The sequence below is a fragment of the Glandiceps talaboti genome, chromosome 12 (assembly GCF_964340395.1).
Source record: "Glandiceps talaboti chromosome 12, keGlaTala1.1, whole genome shotgun sequence".
NCBI lineage: Eukaryota > Metazoa > Hemichordata > Enteropneusta > Spengelidae > Glandiceps > Glandiceps talaboti.
This window is the reverse complement of record NC_135560.1, coordinates 6,641,591-6,666,616: the sequence shown is the minus strand read 5'-3', so window position 1 is coordinate 6,666,616 and position 25,026 is coordinate 6,641,591. Positions and strand designations below refer to the sequence as shown.

Genomic DNA, 25,026 nt, shown 5'->3' with positions numbered 1-25,026 from the left:
CTGATTTTTCTCTTCATCAGTTTCGCTGTCTGAGCTGGATTCGTCAGTGCAAACGTCACTGTATCTTACAGATTGTTGTTTCTGTTTAATTGTCCGTTCTTTTGGTCGTTGTTGTTTGTTTGTTTTTTGTTTGTGTTTTTTGTGGGTTTTTTTTTTTTGGGGGGGGGGGGTACGACAGACCTTAGTAAAGTGATTTCACTTTCCACACGAATTACATTCCTTTCCCCTCGCCGGACATTTATCATCATGGGGATAATGACCGTCGCAGGTGAACATAGGGAGCATTTCTTGCGTCGCCTCTTTTGTGTATGTTGATTATAATGTAATAGCAACCACTAACTGGGGTGTTGAAGGTGCCAATTTCGAGGTTAAAATGATCTCAAATAGTAATTGTACACTTTATTTACACTTTCAGCATTAAAGGCATTCTCAATAACCTGTCAGAATTTTGACTCATTTTTGGAATCACCGTGACAATTACAACTGGTACACATGGAGAACTTGCACGGCTCCGACGATCCAGTTAATTAATTACTCTAATTGTTTTAGTTACAAAGACAAACGAATCAAATGTAGATATGGGTGTCATGAGATGGCCTATGTATCAACATGGCAAGTGACAGTCAAAAGATGACACATACGTAATTTAAACCACTGGATTGAAAACAAGAATAATATCATAACTAGGCAAAGCCCATAAGCTCGCGCAGGGTAGATTCATTTGTGACCGGCTGCCTGGGCCAGGGTTGATACACTTGATTTGGGTCATTTTCCAGGGGTATTGACCATCAAAATTTATTTTATTGAATGACAACTAATTCTCTGACATGGACGAGAAGTAAAGCAAGTCAACACTCTATGCAGTTGTTGGTTTCAAAAACCATCATAGCCATTAGATTACTATTGTTCATTTTCAATCAGCCAACTTATCATAGTATAATATAATAACGATAAACCATCCATTGGGATGTATACAGTCGGTTTTGACTATCAATTGTGCATATATTTCGCTTATTGGTCAAAACCTCCGATCTTGGTATACTATCCCCAGGGTGTGGTTTATTGCTTAAATATAGAATAACATGATTATAAATGAATGACCGAACACCAAATAAGGAATGATGGTATACCATTATCAATTTACAAAAATCACAAATTTTAATATGCAAGGACAAAATTACAAGTTAACAATAAGATTAAAAATAACAATAGAATGTAAAACGCATAGTAAGAAAAATAACAGCAAATGATGCAACAATTGCCATGTTTAGATAATACTTATATTTACAAATTAACAAAACTATGGTTGTTAAATTTAATTCTGTACATGTTATAATGTTAGAAAAGAGCACATGAAGTGAGAATGATAGAATCACAAAGTATCACGTCTGAATAATCAAAATGTAAGACTTTTCCCTTGACAGGCTGAAATTGTACAGTTTTGGCAGTAATTTTTGGCAGCACATTACAAAGTCCTTGTATTATATTCTACTTACTGAAGCATACTTAACCACTACTTAGTAATGGTAGAACTCCAAACAGGGTAGTCAGGCATAATATATACATGTACATGGTTTGGTACCATAATTTAGTATGCTTATATACTCGGCTTCAATGGTATATTGTAAAACTTAACTTTGAACAGTGGGCTGAAAGTCAGTCAATGAAATTGACCTTTTACTGTGTGGATTGTATCCAGCCCAGCCCAACCCGATAGCCCAGCCCAACCCGATAGCCCAGCCCAACCCGATAGCCCAATCCAATGGCCCATCCCAACCCAACCCGATGACCCAATCCAATGGCCCAGCCCAGCCCAACCCGATAACCCAATCCAATGGCCCAGCCCAGCCCAACCTGATAACCCAATCCAATGGCCCAGCCCAACCCAACCCGATAACCCAATCCAATGGCCCAGCCCAGCCTAACCCGATGACCCAATCCAATGGCCCAGCCCAGCCCAACCTGATAACCCAATCCAATGGCCCAGCCCAACCCAACCCGATAACCCAATCCAATGGCCCAGCCCAGCCTAACCCGATAACCCAATCCAATGGCCCAGCCCAGCCCAACCTGATAACCCAATCCAATGGCCCAGCCCAACCCAACCCGATAACCCAATCCAATGGCCCAGCCCAGCCTAACCCGATGACCCAATCCAATGGCCCAGCCCAGCCCAACCTGATAACCCAATCCAATGGCCCAGCCCAGCCTAACCCGATAACCCAATCCAATGGCCCAGCCCAGCCTAACCCGATGACCCAATCCAATGGCCCAGCCCAGCCCAACCTGATAACCCAATCCAATGGCCCAGCCCAACCCAACCCGATAACCCAATCCAATGGCCCAGCCCAGCCCAACCCGATAACCCAATCCAATGGCCCAGCCCAGCCCAACCCGATAACCCAATCCAATGGCCCAGCCCAGCCCAACCCGATAACCCAATCCAATGGCCCAGCCCAACCCAACCCGATGACCCAATCCAATGGCCCAGCCCAACCCAACCTGATAACCCAATCCAATGGCCCAGCCCAGCCCAACCCGATAACCCAATCCAATGGCCCAGCCCAGCCTAACCCGAAAACCCAATCCAATGGCCCAGCCCAGCCCAACCCAATAACCCAATCCAATGGCCCAGCCCAGCCCAACCCGATAACCCAATCCAATGGCCCAGCCCAGCCCAACCCGATAACCCAATCCAATGGCCCAGCCCAACCCAACCTGATAACCCAATCAAATGTCCCAGCCCAGCCCAACCCGATAACCCAATCCAATGGCCCAGCCCAACCCAACCCGATAACCCAATCCAATGGCCCAGCCCAGCCTAACCCGATGACCCAATCCAATGGCCCAGCCCAGCCCAACCTGATAACCCAATCCAATGGCCCAGCCCAGCCTAACCCGATAACCCAATCCAATGGCCCAGCCCAGCCTAACCCGATGACCCAATCCAATGGCCCAGCCCAGCCCAACCTGATAACCCAATCCAATGGCCCAGCCCAACCCAACCCGATAACCCAATCCAATGGCCCAGCCCAGCCCAACCCGATAACCCAATCCAATGGCCCAGCCCAGCCCAACCCGATAACCCAATCCAATGGCCCAGCCCAGCCCAACCCGATAACCCAATCCAATGGCCCAGCCCAACCCAACCCGATGACCCAATCCAATGGCCCAGCCCAACCCAACCTGATAACCCAATCCAATGGCCCAGCCCAGCCCAACCCGATAACCCAATCCAATGGCCCAGCCCAGCCTAACCCGAAAACCCAATCCAATGGCCCAGCCCAGCCCAACCCAATAACCCAATCCAATGGCCCAGCCCAGCCCAACCCGATAACCCAATCCAATGGCCCAGCCCAGCCCAACCCGATAACCCAATCCAATGGCCCAGCCCAACCCAACCTGATAACCCAATCCAATGGCCCAGCCCAGCCCAACCCGATAACCCAATCCAATGGCCCAGCCCAGCCTAACCCGAAAACCCAATCCAATGGCCCAGCCCAGCCCAACCCAATAACCCAATCCAATGGCCCAGCCCAGCCCAACCCGATAACCCAATCCAATGGCCCAGCCCAGCCCAACCCGATAACCCAATCCAATGGCCCAGCCCAACCCAACCTGATAACCCAATCAAATGTCCCAGCCCAGCCCAACCCGATAACCCAATCCAATGGCCCAGCCCAACCCAACCTGATAACCCAATCCAATGGCCCAGCCCAGCCCAACCCGATAAACCAATCCAATGGCCCAGCCCAGCCCAACCCGATGACCCAATCCAATGGCCCAGCCCAGCCCAACCCGATAACCCAATCCAATGGCCCAGCCCAGCCCAACCCGATAACCCAATCCAATGGCCCAGCCCAACCCAACCCGATAACCCAATCCAATGGCCCAGCCCAGCCCAACCCGATAACCCAATCCAATGGCCCAGCCTTTTTACTTGCAAATATTTACATCCCTAAACTCATCCCCTTAATATTCTCCATCCTTATCTAATACTGCATTGGCACAATTTTTACTGTTGGCACACAATCTGAATAATAATAATGTTAATAATGTTGGTTTTTATATAGCACTTTCCCACTGTACATTACAATTAACGATCTATCACGGCACAGCGTCCCTTTATACTTCCTCAACTCCCTGGGGTGCATACAATCCATTGCAGCCTTTATAAGCACATGGGATTAAACCATTCACATTGCAACCTCTATCCTACCACGTCCCCAATTATACAGCTGGGTTGACTGGCACAATCTTGGTTCAAATCTTGCTCAATGACTTTAGCCATTCTGAAACAAATGGCAGTGACGGACAGGGCTTGAAGCTGTAATCTGCAGATTCCAAGTCAGCCACTCTAACCATTCGATCACCATGACCCCACAATGTTAATGTTATGAAAACCATTGTTATAAGATTTGACATAATAAATTCTTAGAATTTAAAATTTTCATTTGATGTACGTATTTCTACTCATTTCTACTGTGATCCAATTTTGTATAAAGAATTACTTTCTTTAAATTTACAACTTATAGTAAGTTACTCTAGGTTCATCTTGAATCAAGAGTACTATATCTATCTCTCCGTAAACTGACTTGAAGGAAAGTCAGTGAAACTCATATATCTTAGACTGCCCTCACACAGTTACAACCTGTCATCATCTAACAACAAATTGACCAATCACAGAGTTCCTTTTCTACTATCAATGCTGGCTGATTTTCCAACATGGCTGCCCCCAACAAAGTTGTTGAAAGGTGCTTGGACATAAAGATGATGACACACATATTCAAAAGCAAAGCATTCAAATTATTCTCAGTGGAAAGGATGTGTTTGTGATAAGCTCTACAAGTTACAGAAAGTCACTTTGCTACAGTCAACACAACGATGTACCCCATTGGGCATTGAGTTGTCGATGGCAGCCAATCAGGTAAATCAATTGAGGGCGATCTAAGCTATATGAGTTTCAATGACATTCCTTTGATGAAGAGATAGATATTAATGGTAGTCATAATACATTGATTATTCAAGACACCCTAGGTCCTGACGCACATGCATAAATTAACACAATACAAGTTATTAATGCCTATACTAGGGAGTCTTCATATGGCTCAGAAGAATTGCAAACATCTCTTTATATATACTTTAGTTCACACAGAAGACCATATATGTAAATTGAAAAAAAGCCATTGTCTGCCTCAACAAAAATCTTCAAAACATTGCATTACTAACTTGATTGTCTGGCTCAATAAATTGCTACATTTCTTTAAACCTCTACTAGCGGCAACTGGGACATTTTTTTCATATATTCATTAATAATTGGTCAATTACTTATTTAATTAGTGGTTAATATTATCTGTAGGTAGTGTAGTGGTAAGTTTAAATCTTGAGCAAAAGCTCGGTTTTGAATCTGTCACTGTATTAAAACTGAACTAGTTGTAACTGGATTATTATTGTTCAATCAGACAACCACACTATATTCACTGAAAATTGTTAATATACCAAAAAATAGATATCGCACATGTTAATCAGTGGTCGCTATCAATTATACATAGGAAGTACAGAAACAGGTTGAAATTGTGATCGCCGTTGAGGACGCTGATATTTTTGTGTGCAGATCCCAAAATCAATTTGATTAATCACGACTACGTACAGCTACACAAATATGTCGATATTTGTATTTGGAACACAAAAACCTTGACGTGCACTTGTTACATTTTAACCCATTGACATGCCGAAAATCATATTTTGTTACAATGTATACAATTTGGTAATAATTGTCTATTAAAGATAATAGTAGCTGGAACCTCACACAAAGTGAGATTTTTGCCACATCAGCCAATGAAAAGGTAGCACTGTTAAACAGTACAATTTTTGACATGCAAGACAATGAAAAGTAGCGATGTTAGTAAGACTTTTCTTGCGCCACACAACATTATTGTATATGGAAGGCTGTCCTTGATACCAAATGATTAGTGTGATATACCATGATAAAATATATCGTAATTTATTCACATGACCTATGACCTCAGTTTGTCCACATGATTTGTAAGCCAATCGGTAACTTCTTGTTCATGTCTCTGCAACCAGTCAATGTTATAATATATTATAATTTATTCAGATGACCTATGACCTCGGGTTCCCCACCTGATTTGTAAGCCAATCAGTAACTTCTTGTTCATGTCTCTGTAACCAGTCAATGTTAATCTGAATTGTCTCAATACATTGATGTATAGTTCTGGTACCAGATCCTGCATCTGGATGGTTGGCAAAGAAATTTTTCACCTATAAGATAGAAGAGTAGTTATGGCTGCATCATTTAAATATTTTGTTTGCCGTCCTTAAATTTCCCCAAACCCTACCACGCAGACAGGGGAAAAAAACACAGAAAAGACAATTATGCTAGTCACTAGCATGTCACTGTCATATAAAATTCACTTTTCTGTTGATTCATTTTTCTGTTTGTACCTAAATCTACTACACTGGTGAAATATAAATGTACTAAAAATCCAAAGTTTGATTATCTTAAACGATTATTTAGATATATAAGTAGTTGTTCTGACGATATTTGAATGGTCTTTCCAGTTACAATAGTATGAAATACGAAAATGTTTAAGCAAAACGAATGTTGTTTTTTTCTAAATCTATCAACAAACCTACTCGCATGCGAATGGTAAGCAAAGAATTTAACTGATGGCTCCTTATGAAAACAAACATTGAAATAAATTAGAATTCCATTTTACAATGTCTCACTTCAAATGGAAATAAGGTAATTCGAATTAATGTATGAAACACATTTGTATAATAAAAGAAAGACTCCTTGCTGTAAGTCAGTCCTTTGCTGCATAGCTACTGAAAGCCAGTGAGAATATATACAACAAATGAAAAAGTATAATAAATGCATCAAAATTCAGGATCTCGTAATCCTTTGAACAATATTTATCTGTTCTCCATTTTAAATGGACACAAGCTGACTGTAGATATTTTTGGGGTTGTAATATTTTCTGCATATTAAAAGGTACTCACAATATTCTACCTACTGATGTATATACTTAACCATCACTAAACTCAAACCTGGTATTAGGATATCACTTTTTAAAAGATTTGATGAGGTAATTTATTATAATATTTAAAAATGTACAGGAACCCCATACTATGCAATCAACAGTTCTTAGACCATGCCAGAACATAAACTGTAATCTCAAAGAAGGAATTAACATCAACCTCATACAAGAATATTCCAATTGAAATTTTTTTGTAAAAATTTTCACTTTAAGTAAAGAGTTTACAAACCCAGCTTGTGCAACATTAATGTGTATATGTCTTGATTGTTTCAAAACAAACCATCATCAGGTAGTCACTATACTGACATTGGTAGATATGTTTATTTCAAATCCACAACAGAATTGATGACTAAAGAATGCCAGGGTTTCAATCTCAGAATCTCTCATTTATAGTGTTATTATTGTTATCGGTGGAGCCATAAAGATTTGATAGGATCATTGTTTTGTTCTTGATCAACTTTTTCAATAGCTCTGTATTAAAGTCAACTTGTAATCTGAATCTAAACTCGGCCTTTAAAATAAGAATTAACCGATATATTTTCTTCATTGATAACTCGAGTTGTTCTTACCATTTCCAGGTCCTCCTGTGTTTTAAAACGTGGTGCAACACCCTTTATGAATTTCACCATAATAAAAGCGTCTCCCTCATATCTAATGGCAAGAAAATAAACTCAGCATAAAACTTGCCCCTGGATGGGGGCGAGGGTGGTCATATTTGACTATGCATAGATGTCCACCTTTTGGGTATGTTAGTGTTTAGGCAAATTAATCAATTGGTATGAATATACCACCACATTATGTCATCTTTGTGCTAGGTTTAAATGACTATGCCCTCTATGGCAGAGATTTGGTATGCCAGAGTGGATGAGTACAGAATTGATGTATATACAAACAGCTCCTTTTAGGAGGTGGTTGGGACTGTAAAAGAGACTATTAAGAAAAATGTAGTCATGTAACACTGTATTTCAGAGATATCAGATCAAGTTGTACATATTGTTCCCTACCCTCAATTTGATATTCAGATTCACAACAATCTAGATGTCTGTATCCATATCTGACAGCTTACAACTCATCAAGAATGCGACATCTGGTCAAAATATTCAGGCAAAGAAAAGATTGCTCTGAGTCTGAAAATTAAGTATTCAAGGCTTGTAGAAATAATTACCTTTTATGTAATTCATCCCACTTGTCCATTAGGAACTGCCAAGCTATAGTAAGTCCTTTGTAAGGGTTTGCAGCTACACCAACTATAACAGAGACGGTATCCTGTGTACGAACTTTAGTTTTATCCAAAGACCAATCAAGTAGTCTAAATCAAATATAAAAACAGCAAATAAATTTTATACTGCAATTTCCATTATAGTGAACAATTAATAACTTTACTATGATTTTCAGTCAGAGAAAAATGTAAAATGAACACACAAACATGTACAGTTTTAGAACTAAATGAAATAATTGCTGTGGAAATTTCACGGAAGATGAATCTGAGGTAGGATGAAATGAGAGTTATTGTTTTCACTCACTTAGATATAAAGGTATTTATAATCACAAGAAAAACAACCTACAAATGGTAAATTTTAGTTTTTCATCCACGGTCATTAGTCATATGTATCAAAAAATGACACTAAATCCACAGTCTGGTGTCTGTATATCTTCAGTATACTTTTTTCAGTTCTACAGTTGACTGTTGACAAGTGAATTGCAAGTTAATTCCTTCATTTAAGCAGCTCATTTACAACTTCAGACATCAGACCGTGGATGAATGGAACCTGTTACAAACAGGTGGATTAACAAATCTTGGCACATACTACTAGTAGTCTCAGTTACCAAGAATCTCATTGCTGGGGGCGCTATTACAAAACCACCCAGACGAGCATCTGGGGAAAGCATAATCCAAAGTCACCCACACCAGGAATCACACAGTACATTTCTTCAAAGTCATGAAAAATGGGCTTGCAGGGCCTGTTCTGTGTAATTAAGATGTATTAGTCACTTAAGACATGATAACCTGTCGCAAAGGTACCTGACCATTCAGCCTGCAGTGTTGGATGAGAGTATTCCCCAGTATGCACTGCTCTGGGAAAGTGAATTGTGATTAATTTTTCCCAGTTTCTCGCTGGGATGGTCTTGTATTAAAGTCGCAGTGGTGAGAGTTTGAGTAACTAAGACTTTGAGTAATAAAGATCTTGTCACTCACTATGAGTATACCACCGTGGTTGACAGTGGATCTGAAAAGATCAACAATTCTGACATTTCGTAATCAAAAATACATAATCCCAATTTCATAATTATAGCATCTCTCGCAGTCATTTCCTACATTTCCCACATTTCCCAGACACTTTGTAGTATTTATTTCAAATCACATCACCACTCAGTCATAGAAATAAAGTATTTGAGGGTGACTTCTTGTACTCAAAACACTCCAATCATTGTTACCTTTGTAATAACTTTGGATCTTTGGTACACGCTAGGGCAGATAGAAGTTTTCGGACTTCTGAAGGAACAACTGTTGTGTTGTATTTTTGCCAAATGAAATTAAATTCCTCTTCACCTCCATTCCTGACTCCAGAACAGTAGATAATGCTCTTAAAATTTGGACTAATTCTGTTGATGAATGAAGAAATTGAGTTGACAGTCATAATCATAAAATAGCGCAAATGGCACAGACAATTAAATTCTATAACTTACAGCAAAAATAGGATTGCTGTGTTGTGGTTTCACTGATCGGACATGTTAATTTTATGTAAACTAGACACATTTTAACTGTAAACTGCACAATAACAGTAGCACCACACACTTTAAATTTTAATGAATATTCAGCAGACACACTAAGGTACCCGCATGAGGGTTTGGGTTACTGCAGAGACTTGAAGGGAAACTGCAATTTTGTATTGTCTCCTTTCCCTTAGTAGGATAAGACCTGTACCTAATTACATCAACAAGTGATAAGTATTGTGACAGTAATTATTTGACATTATCTTTCCTAACAACCCTACATTTCTTCAATCTGATGAAATAATAAAAACAATTGATGCCCTCTATGGTAGGATCTAGTAGAAAATAAATCACAACATCTCTGATTTTATGATTGCGATGAGTGCATATCTGAGGAAAAATTATCGTTCATTGCTGACACTGAGAAGTTTATTGAAACAAATGTCCAAAAGTTTCCTTCTGACTTTAATTACCATTTCTGAGTTATTTCGAAGACTATGCTTATGAAATGAAAGTATCCCCAACATGTACACATACACTTATATTTTTAGTTATTTTAAAAAAAAATTTAACCAACCAACTGACACATCATTTTTAAAGTGTTATGCTTAGAAACACAGTATTAAGTACGGCCATATGCACCATCAACCCAATTTCCACTGTAGCATAACTCCATTTTTTCCATATACTTGACATAGAGAACATTAAACATAGGAAAATGCTTTCCAAGCATGGGGTAGCACAGAATGTTATGGTAATTTCACTTACTGTATGCCTTGTGTCATCCATCTGTTAAACTTCACAACACTATTTTGTACTGCTGCTTCTAAATCATAGGAATCAGCCATAGCTAACACAACAGTACGTCGGAACCTAGGTGAAAAATGACAAATGTATATCTAGCTTAAATTAGTATATTCTTTCGCTTAGGTTTGATACTCTGGCCTAATACTATAGGTGAAATTGAACAAAATGCAGCAGTTTTTGATAATGTGCTTTCTCAATAAAGGAAAACTACCTTCACAACTAAATATGACAGAACTCCATGACACGAGTTCAAGTGTGGCATACTCTTGGTATTTGCATGAGTGCTTGCAGTGTTCTCTGTACCCATACTTTCATGAGTGTAGCGAGTGAAAGTACAGTAGAATACACTGCAAGAACGAGTGCAAATACTCCTGAGTACCCACACTGGCACTCATAAGGCAATGGGGGGTTGTTATTATTACGCATGTTTAGCAAATTTCCACAAAAACCATGTGCAAAGAATGATTGTGCCCTTATTTGCATATCATTTGCATGCAGGTATACAATAATGTTTTCAGTATTGCACTGCTGTGAAAATACCACTAATATGAGTGCACACCAGTGCAAGTAATGTAATAACATAATTTTTTGTATTACATATATTAGGTACAATATCTATAAGAATTTCCATCTCAGAATGCTTAATATTTTGTACTTTTTTTGAAACAGCAATTAAAATGTTTCAATTTTGAAAGTCACATGAATTCACAAATATTTTCCTTGTACTCCAACATTACATTCAGTCTAACAGCAAAGTTGTAGGTGACTCAATTTCTGTTTCAGATTTGGCAACAAATTTGAAATTTTTCTCATTTTTAAAATTCAATTTGACAGTTTCAAACATTGTCTTATGCTTACATGTTAATCAGACTAGACTCAATTGATGGGGGAATGTAGTCATCACTGCCTTTACTTTTGGTCAAGTCAAGAGTAACTGACTAAAGAATGTTTTAACAATATTTGACAAATACTCCACTTTGGTCACAATGTTCATTTTATTTTCTACTCAAGGTACGTATAAATACATCCTATTGTAGAATCATGATACTCAAATTTAGACTGACCAGCGTGGAATCTTCAAGTTGTCAGTTCAAGTCTCGTCACTCTTTCAATTTTGTTTCCAAATGGCTGAAGTCCAAGGCAAAATTTGAGCCAAAACTCAGTACCCAAGGCAACCATATAACTGAGAACTATACTTTCATCCTTTGTGCTTACAGTGGCTGCAATGGATTGTATGCTCCCCAGAAAGTTAAGGAAGAGTAGAAGGAAGCTGACTGTGCCATTATATATGCCTGGGGTAAAAGCACTTTGAACACAGTGTGTGCTAACTATAACTTACCTTTCGATGTGAGTCCCTGTGTCATCCCAACCAACTTTGTTGATGATTCTACGGAACTGCTGTAGAACATATTTCTAATAAATTAAGAAAAAAGTATCAAATCATGCAATGAGAATTAAACTTGAGTTTATGTCATTTTTACCTCCCGTAAGGGTACGGGAGGTATTAAAAGGGGAAGGTGTGTGTGTGTGTGTGTGTGTCTGTCTGTGTGTCTGTCTGTCTGTCTGTCTGTGTGTCTGTGTCATCATTTTCTAAAAATCGGCTGGCTCAATTGTAATGAAATTTGGGATATATAATCTTTAGGGTAATAGCTAGACCTGATTAGGTTTTGAGCCAGATCTGTTAATGTTTAATTAGAGAAATTTGCATAATAATGAAATCAACTAATTACGCAATATCTTAAGACTGCATACTTCAATTTCAATATAATTTAGTATATTCATTCAACATAACAACGTACATTTGTCCTATAAAATTCGTTGATGTATCTTACAGCGTTAATGAATAATTTGCATAATTAATTATTTTTGGTAATTAGGCTATATCTTAAGAATACATACTTCAAATTCAACATAATTTAGTACATACGTTAACCATAAGAAAACACATATGTCCTATCAAGTTTGTTGATGTACCATACAGTGTTAATGAATAATTTGCATAATTAATGATTTTCAGTAAGTAGGCTACATGTATATCTTAAGAATACATACTTCAATTCCAATATAATTCAGTACACACGTTAACCATAACAATCACACGTGTCCTGTAAAGCTTGTTGGTGTACCTTTCAGTGTTAATGAATAATTTGCATAATTAATGATTCTTGATAATTAGGCTATATCTTACGACTGCATACTTCAATTTCAATACAATTCAGTACATACATTAACCATAACAAATTGTGTATGTCCTACAAAGTTAGTTGATGGTACCTTACAGTGTTAATGAATAATTTGCATAATTAATGATTTTCAGTAATTAGGCTATATCTTAAGACTGCATACATGTACTTCAATTTCAATACAATTTAGTACATACGTTAACCATAACAAAGCGGATATGTTATATAAAATCTTTTATATAGCTTAGTTTTAATGAAAAAATTGCATAATTAATGATTTTAGGTAACTAGGTTGTATCTTAAAAATGCAAGCTTCAAATTTCGTATAATATGATACGTACATCATAATAATACGCACCTGTTCTATGAAGTTTGTTGCTACAACTTTTTCTTTAATGAGTATTTTGAATAATGAATGATATTCAGTAATTAAGCAGTATCATACACTCTTACATACATTAACCTAAGAAAGCACCCTTGTCCAAAAAAACAAAGCCTGTTACCATAGCTTTTTAGTTTAATGAGTTATTTACATAATTAGTGATTCCCTAACAGGAGGCATTCAGTTTAAATCTGGTTTAAAATGTTTATTATATACACCACAATTTCACTGTTGGCATGGGCAGTATCTTCATTGCTAGGTCAATAATGTCAATTTTTTGAAAGTTTATCCACTTGCCAAACTATCCATATTGTTATTTTTGCAACATGCATCACCATTTGACCATTGCTATGGGTGTGGTCTTGTTGCTAGACAAATGTGGGAGGGGGGGGGGGAAATAAAAATCATCAAGTTTCTTGTTGATTTAACAGTTTCATGTTGGCATAACAACTTAATTGGTTTATCAGTATTGTGTTGATCTAAAGAGTTTATTGATTTAAAATTACTGCCAAACCAGAAAGACTAAAACATTTCTCACATAACGTTTTTTGTTTGTTACGAATTTAAACAAAATACAGGTACTGATAAACTAGTGCACACGCACATGAAATGTGACATTTTATGTAACTAAAAATGACATGTGGTGTGAGAGATAGGAATGTTGACTGACACATACATGCACATATGTATGTATGTACAGATATGAGTCATTCCTAAACCTCCATCCCCTGGGTTGTGCCCACTCCAGGGGCTAATAGTTCCGCGAAACTATTTGCCAAATGTGTGTGAGTCTATATACTGAAACAATGTCCATAGTCCATTACCTTAAACATAGCATAACTGTCACGTCCAAATAAAGCAGAGCCAATATACTCCAAATTAGAGATGGCTGTTGCCAGGGGAACATAATCTTCTTCATTATTTAAATAAAGAGATAAATCTAGAGCTTTTGATTGGCTCACATGTCTTGCTCTGAAAAGGAAAATAAAAGATAATCCCAAGATGTTTGGCGCATTGTAAAAAAGACAGATAAAATTGCAATATTTTCCTCTGTTCAGCCAATGAAAATACAAGTGACATTTAGCACGTTAAGATGTCTTGTCATTTTGAGTTGACGATGAGTAGTGACAAAATGCTAATGTCACAAGTATTCTTCAGGTGGGTGAAGAAAACTGTTGGAGAATAATACCATTATATCTTGTAGTTCCAAACTCAAGAGCATAAATTATTTACCTAGTACACTTTGGCTTGTATTGAATGGTTCAATAACAACTGAAGAAGGCTGAGTAATTCAGCTGAAATATAGAAGGTAAATCATCTCACACCCGACTCTTAGTTTGGAACTACTACAACATAGGATCCCAAAGCAAAGAAGCAATGTTTTTTTGGTTGTAATAGTAGTACTAGTGTGCTGAAGCATGTTAGCGCCCTCACACGAGCAAGAGCCCAGTACTTTTGTTTTAGCAATCTTTTGTTTTTAGTGAAGATTCTAGTCAACACCAAGGCACACCCTCTCCATTTTTGAATTTACAATGAAACAATGTCAAAATGCTGACAATGGAGAATGGAAGCTATTTACACTAACTATGTAGAGAGCACATTTAAGACAAAGCTGGTTGAAAAAATGCAGGATACAATAATGAATTAGAAGAAGCAATAGACAAACAGATAGGACTGACCTTGCAAAATGAAAGATATCATCTATAAAAGATGTCCTATCAGAGGACGTGAAGACAGTGTGATCACTTTGAAGTTGTTGTATAATGGCATCCCAGCTATCTGTGTCATAGTTGACACGATAAAATCCTGTGGCATTGACATTACCCTTGAACCAGACAGCATCATCAGGTACAGAAAACTTCACTGTAATCAACAATTTGGAACATGATTAAAGGGGGAGTGCCACCCCAGGAAATACAGATATTTTGATAAATTTGAGTTCTGGAGAGTCATTCTCATAATTGTCGAGTGCTGTTGCTTCATGAGTCTTAATTAGCATACATGAGTATGGATAAGATGAGCATTGAATATTCATGACTTGTAGGTGCTTAGTTCCTTCAGATAATAGTCATGAATATGCATTGCTCATCTCATATAGATGCATGTCTGCTAAGTCCTATGATACAACAGTGGTGGACCAGTGTCAGAACAATAGAGGTGAAAAAAGAATTTCAATTGGGTGTTTTGACAATGGGACTTAAAAAATAATTGGATCGCTGCTCCTGAACTGCAAATAAAGGTTGTTACTTCACAATAGTTCGATGATGACATTGTCTGCATACATGTAGAATACCCACCAGTAGCAAACTTTAGTAGTTGACTTGTTGGCTTGCTGGGCTCACTTGATGTGATATATGTAAATGGTATTATCCACTTGTAACTTCAGATAAAAAAAAATGAAATAAAAATCAGAACAGTAACGGTTGATATACAAATTTGATAAGATTCTTATATATAATCCCATGAAATCAATGTTAGTTTTACGTCATAATGCTCCGAGTATGACTCCGCGGACTAATACAAATTCGAGCCGGTAGGCGAGAATTTGTAGTTCGTGGAATCATACGAGGAGCATTATGACGTAAAACTAACATTGATTTCATGGAATTATATATCTATCACATAACTAAGTATTTCCCTGTATTTTTCTAAAATTTTAAATCGTATTTTACGAATACTGTACCATTTCATTGCACTATATTCTTCATCGCGTATTAAAAAATGGCGCCTGACGGCTATGCAAATTACATAATCGTGTGACCTGTCGTGAGGTCAAGCTTACCATATACATGCTATCAGTCGTGGTCATAGTGTTCTGTGGTTTCTCAACCAAAATTATCGGTTATAACCTTGCGATGTACATGTAATATCGAATTTAGTTTAAAACGTAAGTAGAATTTGTCTGAATACGACTTTTGTGTCGTCATTTTAATCATATTTTCTCGGGTTGTGCAAGTTCGGAGATCTGAGCTCGACGGAAAATCGGAAGTAAGCTTGCCGGCTGCTAGTGCTACATCGATAATCTATGTGATTTTTAAATAGAATAAAATGTATCAAATAAAAATAAAAGTACCTCTACATATCAAACTCATGCCATCCAACTTGGATACGTGTAACGTAATGTATGCATTTACGTTTTGAAAGCGCGTAATTATTACGATAAACTTGATCATAGCATAGGATTGGCATGAACATTCGAACAGTACGGAGAGAAAATAGTTCGGTAGAACAGGGGTGATATGCTCTGAAATCACCCCCTGTTTGACGTCACACAGTAGAAGATATGCACATATTTATGTGATAAATAAATAAAACACAATGGTATTGTAGCACAACTGTAAAATTTGTGAAGTCAAAAAAAAAATGTTTATCAACACATGCCAATCCATATTTGTTACCCATGCAATATGCACTATTGTTAGATTATTGTTATGGGCATGGTCTTGTTGCTAAGCATATTTGCAAACTTTTTTTGAATGTTTATTCACTTGTTTGTCTAACAACATTGTTATCTTTGTAAATTATACAGGTATTTGGCTGTTGTAAAGGGCATGGTCTTGTTTTATAAATTAAAAATCTAAACTAAATACCCAATTTTCATCAATATGGCCACTTTAAACCAAAGTTTAGCACTTACTCAAATGGAGATTTATATTCTGTGGAAGGTTCACCATCAGGGTTGATCAGAAATCGTTGCTGTGTTGCCGTAACTGTTCTACCATTTCTTGTTAACGTGACGACAGGATACCCCATCTGAAGTGTCCAAGTATCCATCAGAGTTTTTACATCGTTATTACCACCGTTGTCATGATCTGCCTGGCATGGTAGGAAAAACACCGATTTGAGTTTGTGGCATTGTATTTGATTCCTCTTAGTTTCCTTGCATATGATTGAATATGTTGAAAAACTATAGCCAAAATGGACACTTGTTTGTCAATTTTTGTTAAATCTGTTGTGAATTTGAAGTTGTTCAACATTTGGTCTGGGAGGTAAAGGAGTATGGTTGGATTGTAATGGCAATATACCCAAATTTATGGTGATATTAATATGTGAGTGAAGTTTTGTCTGTAATAGTTGACAAGCTGTACCAAACGGTACATTTACACAGGTCATTATATACCTCTGATATGTAACATGGCTGAAATTGTATTCAAGGAACAGGAACAAAATGTAACGCATACATTATAATGCTAATAATTAAAAGAAATAAAACATGATTGGAAATTACTGGGTGATATGCCAGAACAACAGACACAGCTTTATTTGAAACTTACTTTTGTTAATGCTTGCCACAAATCATCAGTCTTTGCATTGCTATAGGCATGACTCTGTAGGTAGTCAGTTAAACCTTTAGTGAAGACATCTCTACTCAGGAAATTTTCTAACATTCTTAATATAGATGCTCCCTTAAAAAAAAAAAGGTTATTGCAATGATTTGTTACAATAATTTCTTGATTGTATTTGTTTCACAGAGCCTGTTTCGTGTTAGTGTTCTCTCTCTCTCTCTCTCTCTCTCTCTCTCTCTCTCTCTCTCTCTCTCTCTCTCTCTCTCTCTCTCTCTCTCTCTCTCTCTCTCTCTCTCTCTCTCTCTCTCTCTCTCTCTCTCTCTCTCTCTCTCTCTCTCTCTCTCTCTCTCTCTCTCTCTCTCTCTCTCTCTCTCTCTCTCTCTCTCTCTCTCTCTCTCTCTCTCTCTCTCTCTCTCTCTCTCTCTCTCCATTTGATGCATCAAAAAAAATAGGAAACTGCACATTCTACACTTTAAGATAGCAAGACCAAAACTTGGTGACGAGTTTGTTCATTTCATTTAAAACCAAAAATGTCGCAAGAAACTGCATTCATTTCATTCAGCTCAGTTAAAGTTTACCATAGGCAGTTTCTTATTTGTTTATGTGTGGTTGTATCAAACAGAGCCAGTAAACAAACGGGGCTATGTACATGCATGTATATTATTATTATTAGAGAGGTCAAAGGTCCCATAACCATTAGAAATACAGCAAAGAGAAAATAAACCTGCCACCTTTGTTTCCCTTTATACATACCACAAATCTGATATGGGCAAATGTGACCGGTGATTCAGTGGAAGATATTTTAAAATTACAAATACATTGTGTAAACAAAAGCACTGGGCACTTGCCTGTGTGAGGGCGCTAACATGAGTACAATACGGTACTACCCCTTACTGAATCAAACCTAAACTGTTCATTCAAAGTAAAGCATAGTGACTCTATACCATTGAGGTAACATTAAAAGGGGAACTTAACTGCATTTTTGGTAAATTTTTTTCGATCAGTATTTTTAGGTGTATTGTGAATAATGTTAGAATATATGGTTGAATGTTTGTTCTTACCTTGCTATATGAGATACTGTCAAAAATTTCATTGATCTGGTCTGGATTACTGACTGGTACTGAGATAGGATGAGAGTTACTCAATGCATCATGGGCCAAGGCAGTTTGTAACGTCATGTATATGAACTGATCCATCTAACAGCAAATAAAAATTAAATTCACCTTCAACACCTTCTGTACTCTTATCTGTATGCCAAGCCTCATTCCAAAAAAAAACAGAGCAAAAAATACTTAAGGAAATCCAACATTCTTGTGAGGGCACAATTTTTGTTTTAAAATGGGATCCATAGTGGTGCTTCATTTGCATATTCATAATACATATAGATATGTGTACCATCCAGTGATTATTTACACTAGTGTGCATGCATACCAGTGGTATTTGCACTGCAGTGCAATACCCAAAACATAATGGCATACCTGTTTATGCAAATGGTATGCAACGAGTATGCAATTGTGCTCTGCACATGAAATTGTGTGAAACCGCAGTATGATTTTTACATATTAATGAAAGGTAATGACTGCAGAGAACACTGCAAGCACTCATGCACATACTCTGAGTATGCCATACATGCACTCATGGCTCACGATTGAACGACATCACATAAGCTCAATAAATGAACTTCATTCTTTTAGGGGGGAGGCGGTCTGGTGTCAATGCAATTGCTGAACTTCATTTTCGCACTTGGTAACCACATTTGAAATCTTTCATGCCTTCAATGATAACAGGTTCTGTGTTACTACTGAGATATTGATATGTTGATTAAAATTTACTTCTAATGTGATTTACAGTGTTGGGTTTCTGGTAGTATTTTGATGTGTTTACCACCATGTTTTTACATTGTAGCAGTCACACCACTATGATCGATGCAATTTTTATCATGGTTTACATCATGTATAAATGTTTCAATGTCACACTTGTGATTGAACATTTGTTTAGGGTGAGGGGGGGGGGGGTTATCCTGAACTTGTGTGACATTCAGCAATTTATTGTTTATTGCACTTGACTGACATGTACAATTCTATGCATGTCTGAACAAAAGGAAACAATAATCATAATGTTGAATACCTACCATCTGCCATTCTGGTTTCACAAAGTCAACTCCAATATATTCAACAAAACTAGCAAACCCTTCATTTAACCATAGATCGTTCCACCATTCCATCGTTACTAGGTTACCAAACCACTGGACAAAAAAACAACAACAACAAATTTACCTGGTTACCAAATCTCTGAACAAATAAAACAAACAACAATAGTTACAAAGTTACCAACCACTTAGTCTTGCTGCTAGACGTTTGGGCTTTCTTTCTATACTATAAGCGAACGAAGTTCACAGTGAGGGCTTGCCCGAACAGTCTAGCAAATGTCATTTTCAGACCGGACATTCCATTGAGATTACATTAAGCGTTGGGTTGGGCCATGTATGCATATAATTATATACTTTAATATATTCAATCTCTGCATGCAGGTGTTGACAAACACACTTATGTCATTACTATTGTCTTATCGGTTTATGGTAATTGTGAGTTTGATGAGTGTGTAGACGTTGTCATTCACACATTTCAGTTAACGCATTTTTGGTTATTTTTACAAGCCCCTCCTTAAGATGAATATGCATGACAAATTAGCTATTGTCCTCTGTTTGTGCTTGTCGCTAATGCGGTTCTCTGATTGGCAGTTATTTATATCCTGATGACATTTGCTAGACCTTGGATGTTCCATCCTCGATAGCGATGTTCGGTCGTGTGTAGTATTGTATCGGAAGAACATCCGAGGTCTAGCAGATAGACTACCAACCACTGGACAAATAAATGTATCACAAATAGTTACTAGGTTACCAAACCACTGAACAAATAAAACAAACAACAACAGTTACTAGGTTACCAAACCACTGAACAAATAAAACAAACAACAATAGTTACGAAGTTACCAAACCACTGGACAAATAAATGTATCACAATTGTTCAAGATTAACCATACTACTGACAGGAACACACAACAAATATTGTATCAAAATGCAATCAATAACTAATAAAGAAAAAAAAGTCTATTGCTTATATCATCTCATTCATCCAGCTATCCCTTTCTTTATTTCTGACTGTCATCCTGCCAAATCTGTCAGTATGTGTGTGAAGAAATTCTAATTACCTTGCGCAGAATATGTATGTAACGAAATATGTATATATGTTCTGTCTTTGTCTTTGTCTCTCACCTGATGTGCAAGTTCATGAGCTATCACTATAGCAACCCACTGTAAATCATGTTCTGAAGACACGCCCTTTTCATACAGTATAGCTGTAAGTCTGTATGTTATCAAGCCCCAATTCTCCATGGCACCAGCTGAGAAATCTGGTATGGCGACCATGTCTGTAAGGTAAATGTCTTCATAAGTTCAAACGAGAAACAGTCCTAAAAAGGTATATCACGTTATGTCAAATTTTTAGTTTCTGCAGCATATTGGAAAATGAATCCAAAGGAAATTGAAGGGATGCTTACAGTCTCTTCCATGGTGAACAGAAAATTCCTTGTTTGCTGCCGGGGGATAGGGAACACACATAATTACTTTGACAGGGGTATGGAACATTGAAGGAATGCCAACCTTGTTCAAGCATGCGCTTACCCATTTTCAGTGGTAGGGGATAGTGAATATTGAAAAGTGTCTATCTCAGTTACAATGATAGGGGGTATGGGACATTGAAGAATGTACCTTGTTTTGGTAGAGGGTATGGAACATTGAAGAATTCTTCATAATGGGAGAGCACCTTTGCTCCCGTTGCTACTGAAAATGTTGCCTCATGAATCTGGTCACTAGGTGCATAAACACGAACCTACAAGAAAATCACAAGACTGTCATCAAACTATAGAGAAAAATTTCAAAATTGTTTCAACATATGTTGTATATGTACTTCGAATGCTGAAGTAGTAGAAACACAATAAACATATTATGAGTATACCCTAGGCTATCAGTATAAGCATTCTCGTTCCAGTTACAATTTGTTGACAAACAATTCCTGTAAATAGACGGTCTTTACACTTTTCATGACACATAGACATTAAGTAAGTGTACACATTACCATGGACGACTAGTAAATAGATAATGCAGTAACCCTTATCAGAATAATCTACCCGTGTCATGGAGAGCTTTTGTGTATTTTTCAACACCAAATTACAGAGTTATATATTAACACAACTAAGAAACCCGCTTTACTTACATTTACACCAGAACTGGTGATATTTTCTGTGTACTCAAAATCACACACAATGAATGCAACTAAGTATGTACTCATTTTAAATGTAAAATCAAATTTGTCCATCATCAGGTCTGTATCTAGGTATGGTTGTGATGTATCCAGTGGCATATTAAACAGTGTTTTGTGATCCTTGTCTCTGATCATGGTCAGAGCAAAATGGGACTTCATGTCAGGTTCATCAAAACAGGGGAATGCTTTTCTTGCTGCTGTTGGTTCAAACTGAGTGGTAGCAATGAATCTGAAAGAAAGAAAAAAGTTGTGAGCAGTCAAAAAAAAAATATGGTGAGTCAATAATAGTTTATACCAGGGAATGTGATTAAGGGAATCCATAAAAAAATTAACCAGGGTGCTTTTCTTCCATTCTGGTAAGGTGACAAAATAAAGTGTTGTGCACATACAGTGATACTGACTCTAGTGTTTGACATTTGTGCAAGATTTGTTTGAAAACACACACAGACACACAGACACAGACACAGACACAGACACAGACAGACAGACAGACACAGACAGTCACAGACAGACACACATACAGATAGACAGACACAGACAGACACACACACACACACACACACACTCGTACGCACATACACAATCCACGTCTGAACTCTGAATACAGACTAATTCATACACTCAAGCACACAAATGTCACACACACACACACACACACACACACACACACACACACACACACACACACACACACACACACACACATGCCCTTGGACTACAAAGATTAAAAAATAACTTCACACAATGAGGCCCTATTAAAAGACAAGACCTATGATTGAATCACAGGCTCTCATTCTATCTTATCAGTGGTACTGTAGGATTTGACAGGTTCATTGTTTTGTTCTGGACCAACATTTTTGCTGTTAATTATCACCACTTTATTTTCATATCGACATGAGCCTTTAATATCTTTTTATATTATAGCCTCCCTACCACCCCCCCCCCATCCCCCAATCTAAAAACTGGGCTACATACTGTGTTTTTTTTCAACCCCTCACTAACATTCTGTGTTGTATATCTTCACCGGTCTTGTTGACACAGTTTTGTAAAATATCAACAAATTTAAATTAGGCCTAAAAAAATAATTGTTTGGTTCCGTTTACCTGACCCCCACTTAACTTTCCCTGCCAACCCTAAACTTTTTTTTATGTATTCGAGAAAAAAAGTAATAAAATCGCAAAATTTGTGAAGTCTCACGAGAAATATAGTGGATGTGGGAACTGCCATCAACTAAAAAGACACTCTAAAACTGTTCCTCCAATCTGTAATGGCTGTACATCTGATAGGAAGAAATAAATAACACAGAGACCATTTGGAAAACAATGAAAAACCTGAACAAGACACTCAAACATGAAAAATATATAATAAAATAAAATAAAAAATCTACCTACCCCACCTATTCTAAAACTGAATGTAACCGGAACCACACAGTTTTTTTTTATTTGGTCAGGGTATAATCGATGAGGGCGTAATTATCTTCAAAGTAAAAAGTTGTTACCTTTCTTCGCCTGTTGCTGTTGTATACCGACTTTTATAGATTCCATCCAAACCTTCTGAAAGTTTCCCTTCGAAATGCAGGGTCAAATTATATCGCTGACCTTCTTGTACTTCTTCAACTAGTCCGATGTAAAGCATGTCTAAGTCGTCATCTGTCAACGTCTCTGTGACTCCGGTATTGGCGAGGACTACTTGCTCTCTCTTCGATTCGGTTGGTCGGACATCTGGACTTTTTGTTAAATTGAGTGCTTTCATGTGTAGAAATATTGATGACGTCGCCTGAGCAACGCGAATTTTAATTACAACATGACCAATGTACTTGTCAGTTGTCAAGTTTGGATGCAAGAATAAATCGTATGTTTCAGGTATGAGTGTCCTAGGGAGCCTTACTTGTTTATATGGAAAATCGCCGTCGTTTCCGTCGGCTCCCCTCGGTATCATGGCTGCTACTACGGCGACGACGATGATAACGCCGACGACAAGAGAGGCAAATATTACGGCTGTCAACTTGGGATGAGATTTACGCACCGAAGCGATTAAGACGGGGACGGCTGTCACTTTCGAGAAAGATATCGAGAAAGGGGGATGAGTCGCAGAATTAGAATCAGGCTCAGCCATTCGCCTGTATGACACCGACGGTGAAGTGGAGACATCGTTCTCGTCACCCATGTCTAGGAATGGCGTATCTTCGTTGTCAGACGATAAGCAAACAGGAAAGTGACCAGATTTATCAAAATCGTCTATATTTTCGGTAGGAAGCGACATCTAACGCAGAGTACAGCAAAACAGAGCTAGCTTCGCTCCATGCCAGTAAACAGTACAAGTGACAACAACGCATGCGTAAGAGGTAAAAGTGCAAGTGAGGACATCGAGCTCGCTCGAGGGGTCATTTGTATCTGAATATCAAATATGTAATTTGCATATGTTTATTATCTATTTAGTACGCTTAAAGGGTCATTAAAGGTACAGTAAAATGAAAAACAAGCGAACGAACGGATGAATGAAAAACAAACAAACTAAACTACAAAAATGCCGTCAGTAAGGCTGGAGTCAGAATTTACGGTGGGGGGGGCTTGGGAGAAATTGGGTGGGGCATGAAAAAAATTGAGGGTTCAGTGGGGGGGGGCATGAACATTCTGATGGTCTGAAAGGGGAGCTGAAATATTTTGCTCTTGATTTGAACCAAATTAAACCTCAGGAGCGGTCATTTACCAAGTAAATTAAAAAATTTCTCGCGGCTTCACCAAAAAAAACCTATATTCAGTGATGAGTTGGGTGACAGCCATGCGACTGTATTTGTGTATACCTTCCTCTGCCTGCCTGTCTACCTGCCTGTCTGTCTGTCTCTCTCTGTCTCTCTCTCTCTCTCTCTCTCTCTCTCTCTCTCTCTCTCTCTCTCTCTCTCTCTCTCTCTCTCTCTCTCTCTCTCTCTCTCTCTCTCTCTCTCTCTCTCTCTCTCGCTCTCTCTGTGTCTGTGGAGACATTTTTGAACAATCAAACCTCAGAAGCAGTCGTTTACCTTGTCCTTTGCAAAATTGTACACTTCATTTACCTATCATACATTTACATGTAATTATGAGGCAGTCAGTAGCCAAGCAAATGTGTGTGTCTGCCAAAATATCTCTGAATAGATAAGCTAAAGTGTAGGTAATATAGCCGCTCAGTTTATAATAATATATCGAGAGTAAAATTTGGGTATTGAAGACAATTTTCAAGTACTCTATGGCTTTCGATAATGTGTATGGTTTGAAATGTTATGCCTTTAAATGGCCT

The 25,026-nt window shown here is 37.8% G+C and overlaps 1 protein-coding gene across 1 annotated transcript; it reads right to left on the bottom strand.

Annotated features, from left to right (window-relative positions):
• Positions 1-3,918: 3,918 nt before the first annotated feature.
• On the bottom strand, positions 3,919-24,052 carry LOC144443299 (endoplasmic reticulum aminopeptidase 1-like). The gene is made up of 17 exons (XM_078132736.1): positions 23,255-24,052; positions 21,709-21,985; positions 21,204-21,324; positions 20,709-20,863; positions 19,566-19,679; positions 18,496-18,630; positions 17,423-17,554; positions 16,786-16,964; positions 15,446-15,528; positions 14,828-15,011; positions 13,973-14,120; positions 11,923-11,996; positions 10,545-10,649; positions 9,498-9,665; positions 8,227-8,370; positions 7,631-7,712; positions 3,919-6,282 (listed from the first exon to the last, which is right to left on the bottom strand). The coding sequence occupies exons 1-17, from the start codon at positions 24,016-24,018 to the stop codon at positions 6,124-6,126; spliced, it is 3,024 nt and encodes a 1,007-aa protein (XP_077988862.1). The 5' UTR covers positions 24,019-24,052; the 3' UTR covers positions 3,919-6,123.
• Positions 24,053-25,026: the final 974 nt, after the last annotated feature.

Bases quoted from the DNA above. Each gene is read 5' to 3' on its own strand.
- LOC144443299 (XM_078132736.1), bottom strand. From the start codon at position 24,018: ATGTCGCTTCCTACCGAAAATATAGACGATTTTGATAAATCTGGTCAC. The intron at 16,965-17,422 runs GTAAGTTTCAAA...CTACCATGCCAG, and splicing joins TGTGGCAAGCATTAACAAAA to GCAGATCATGACAACGGTGG. The intron at 10,650-11,922 runs GTAAGTTATAGT...TTTTTCACCTAG, and splicing joins ACAGGGACTCACATCGAAAG to GTTCCGACGTACTGTTGTGT.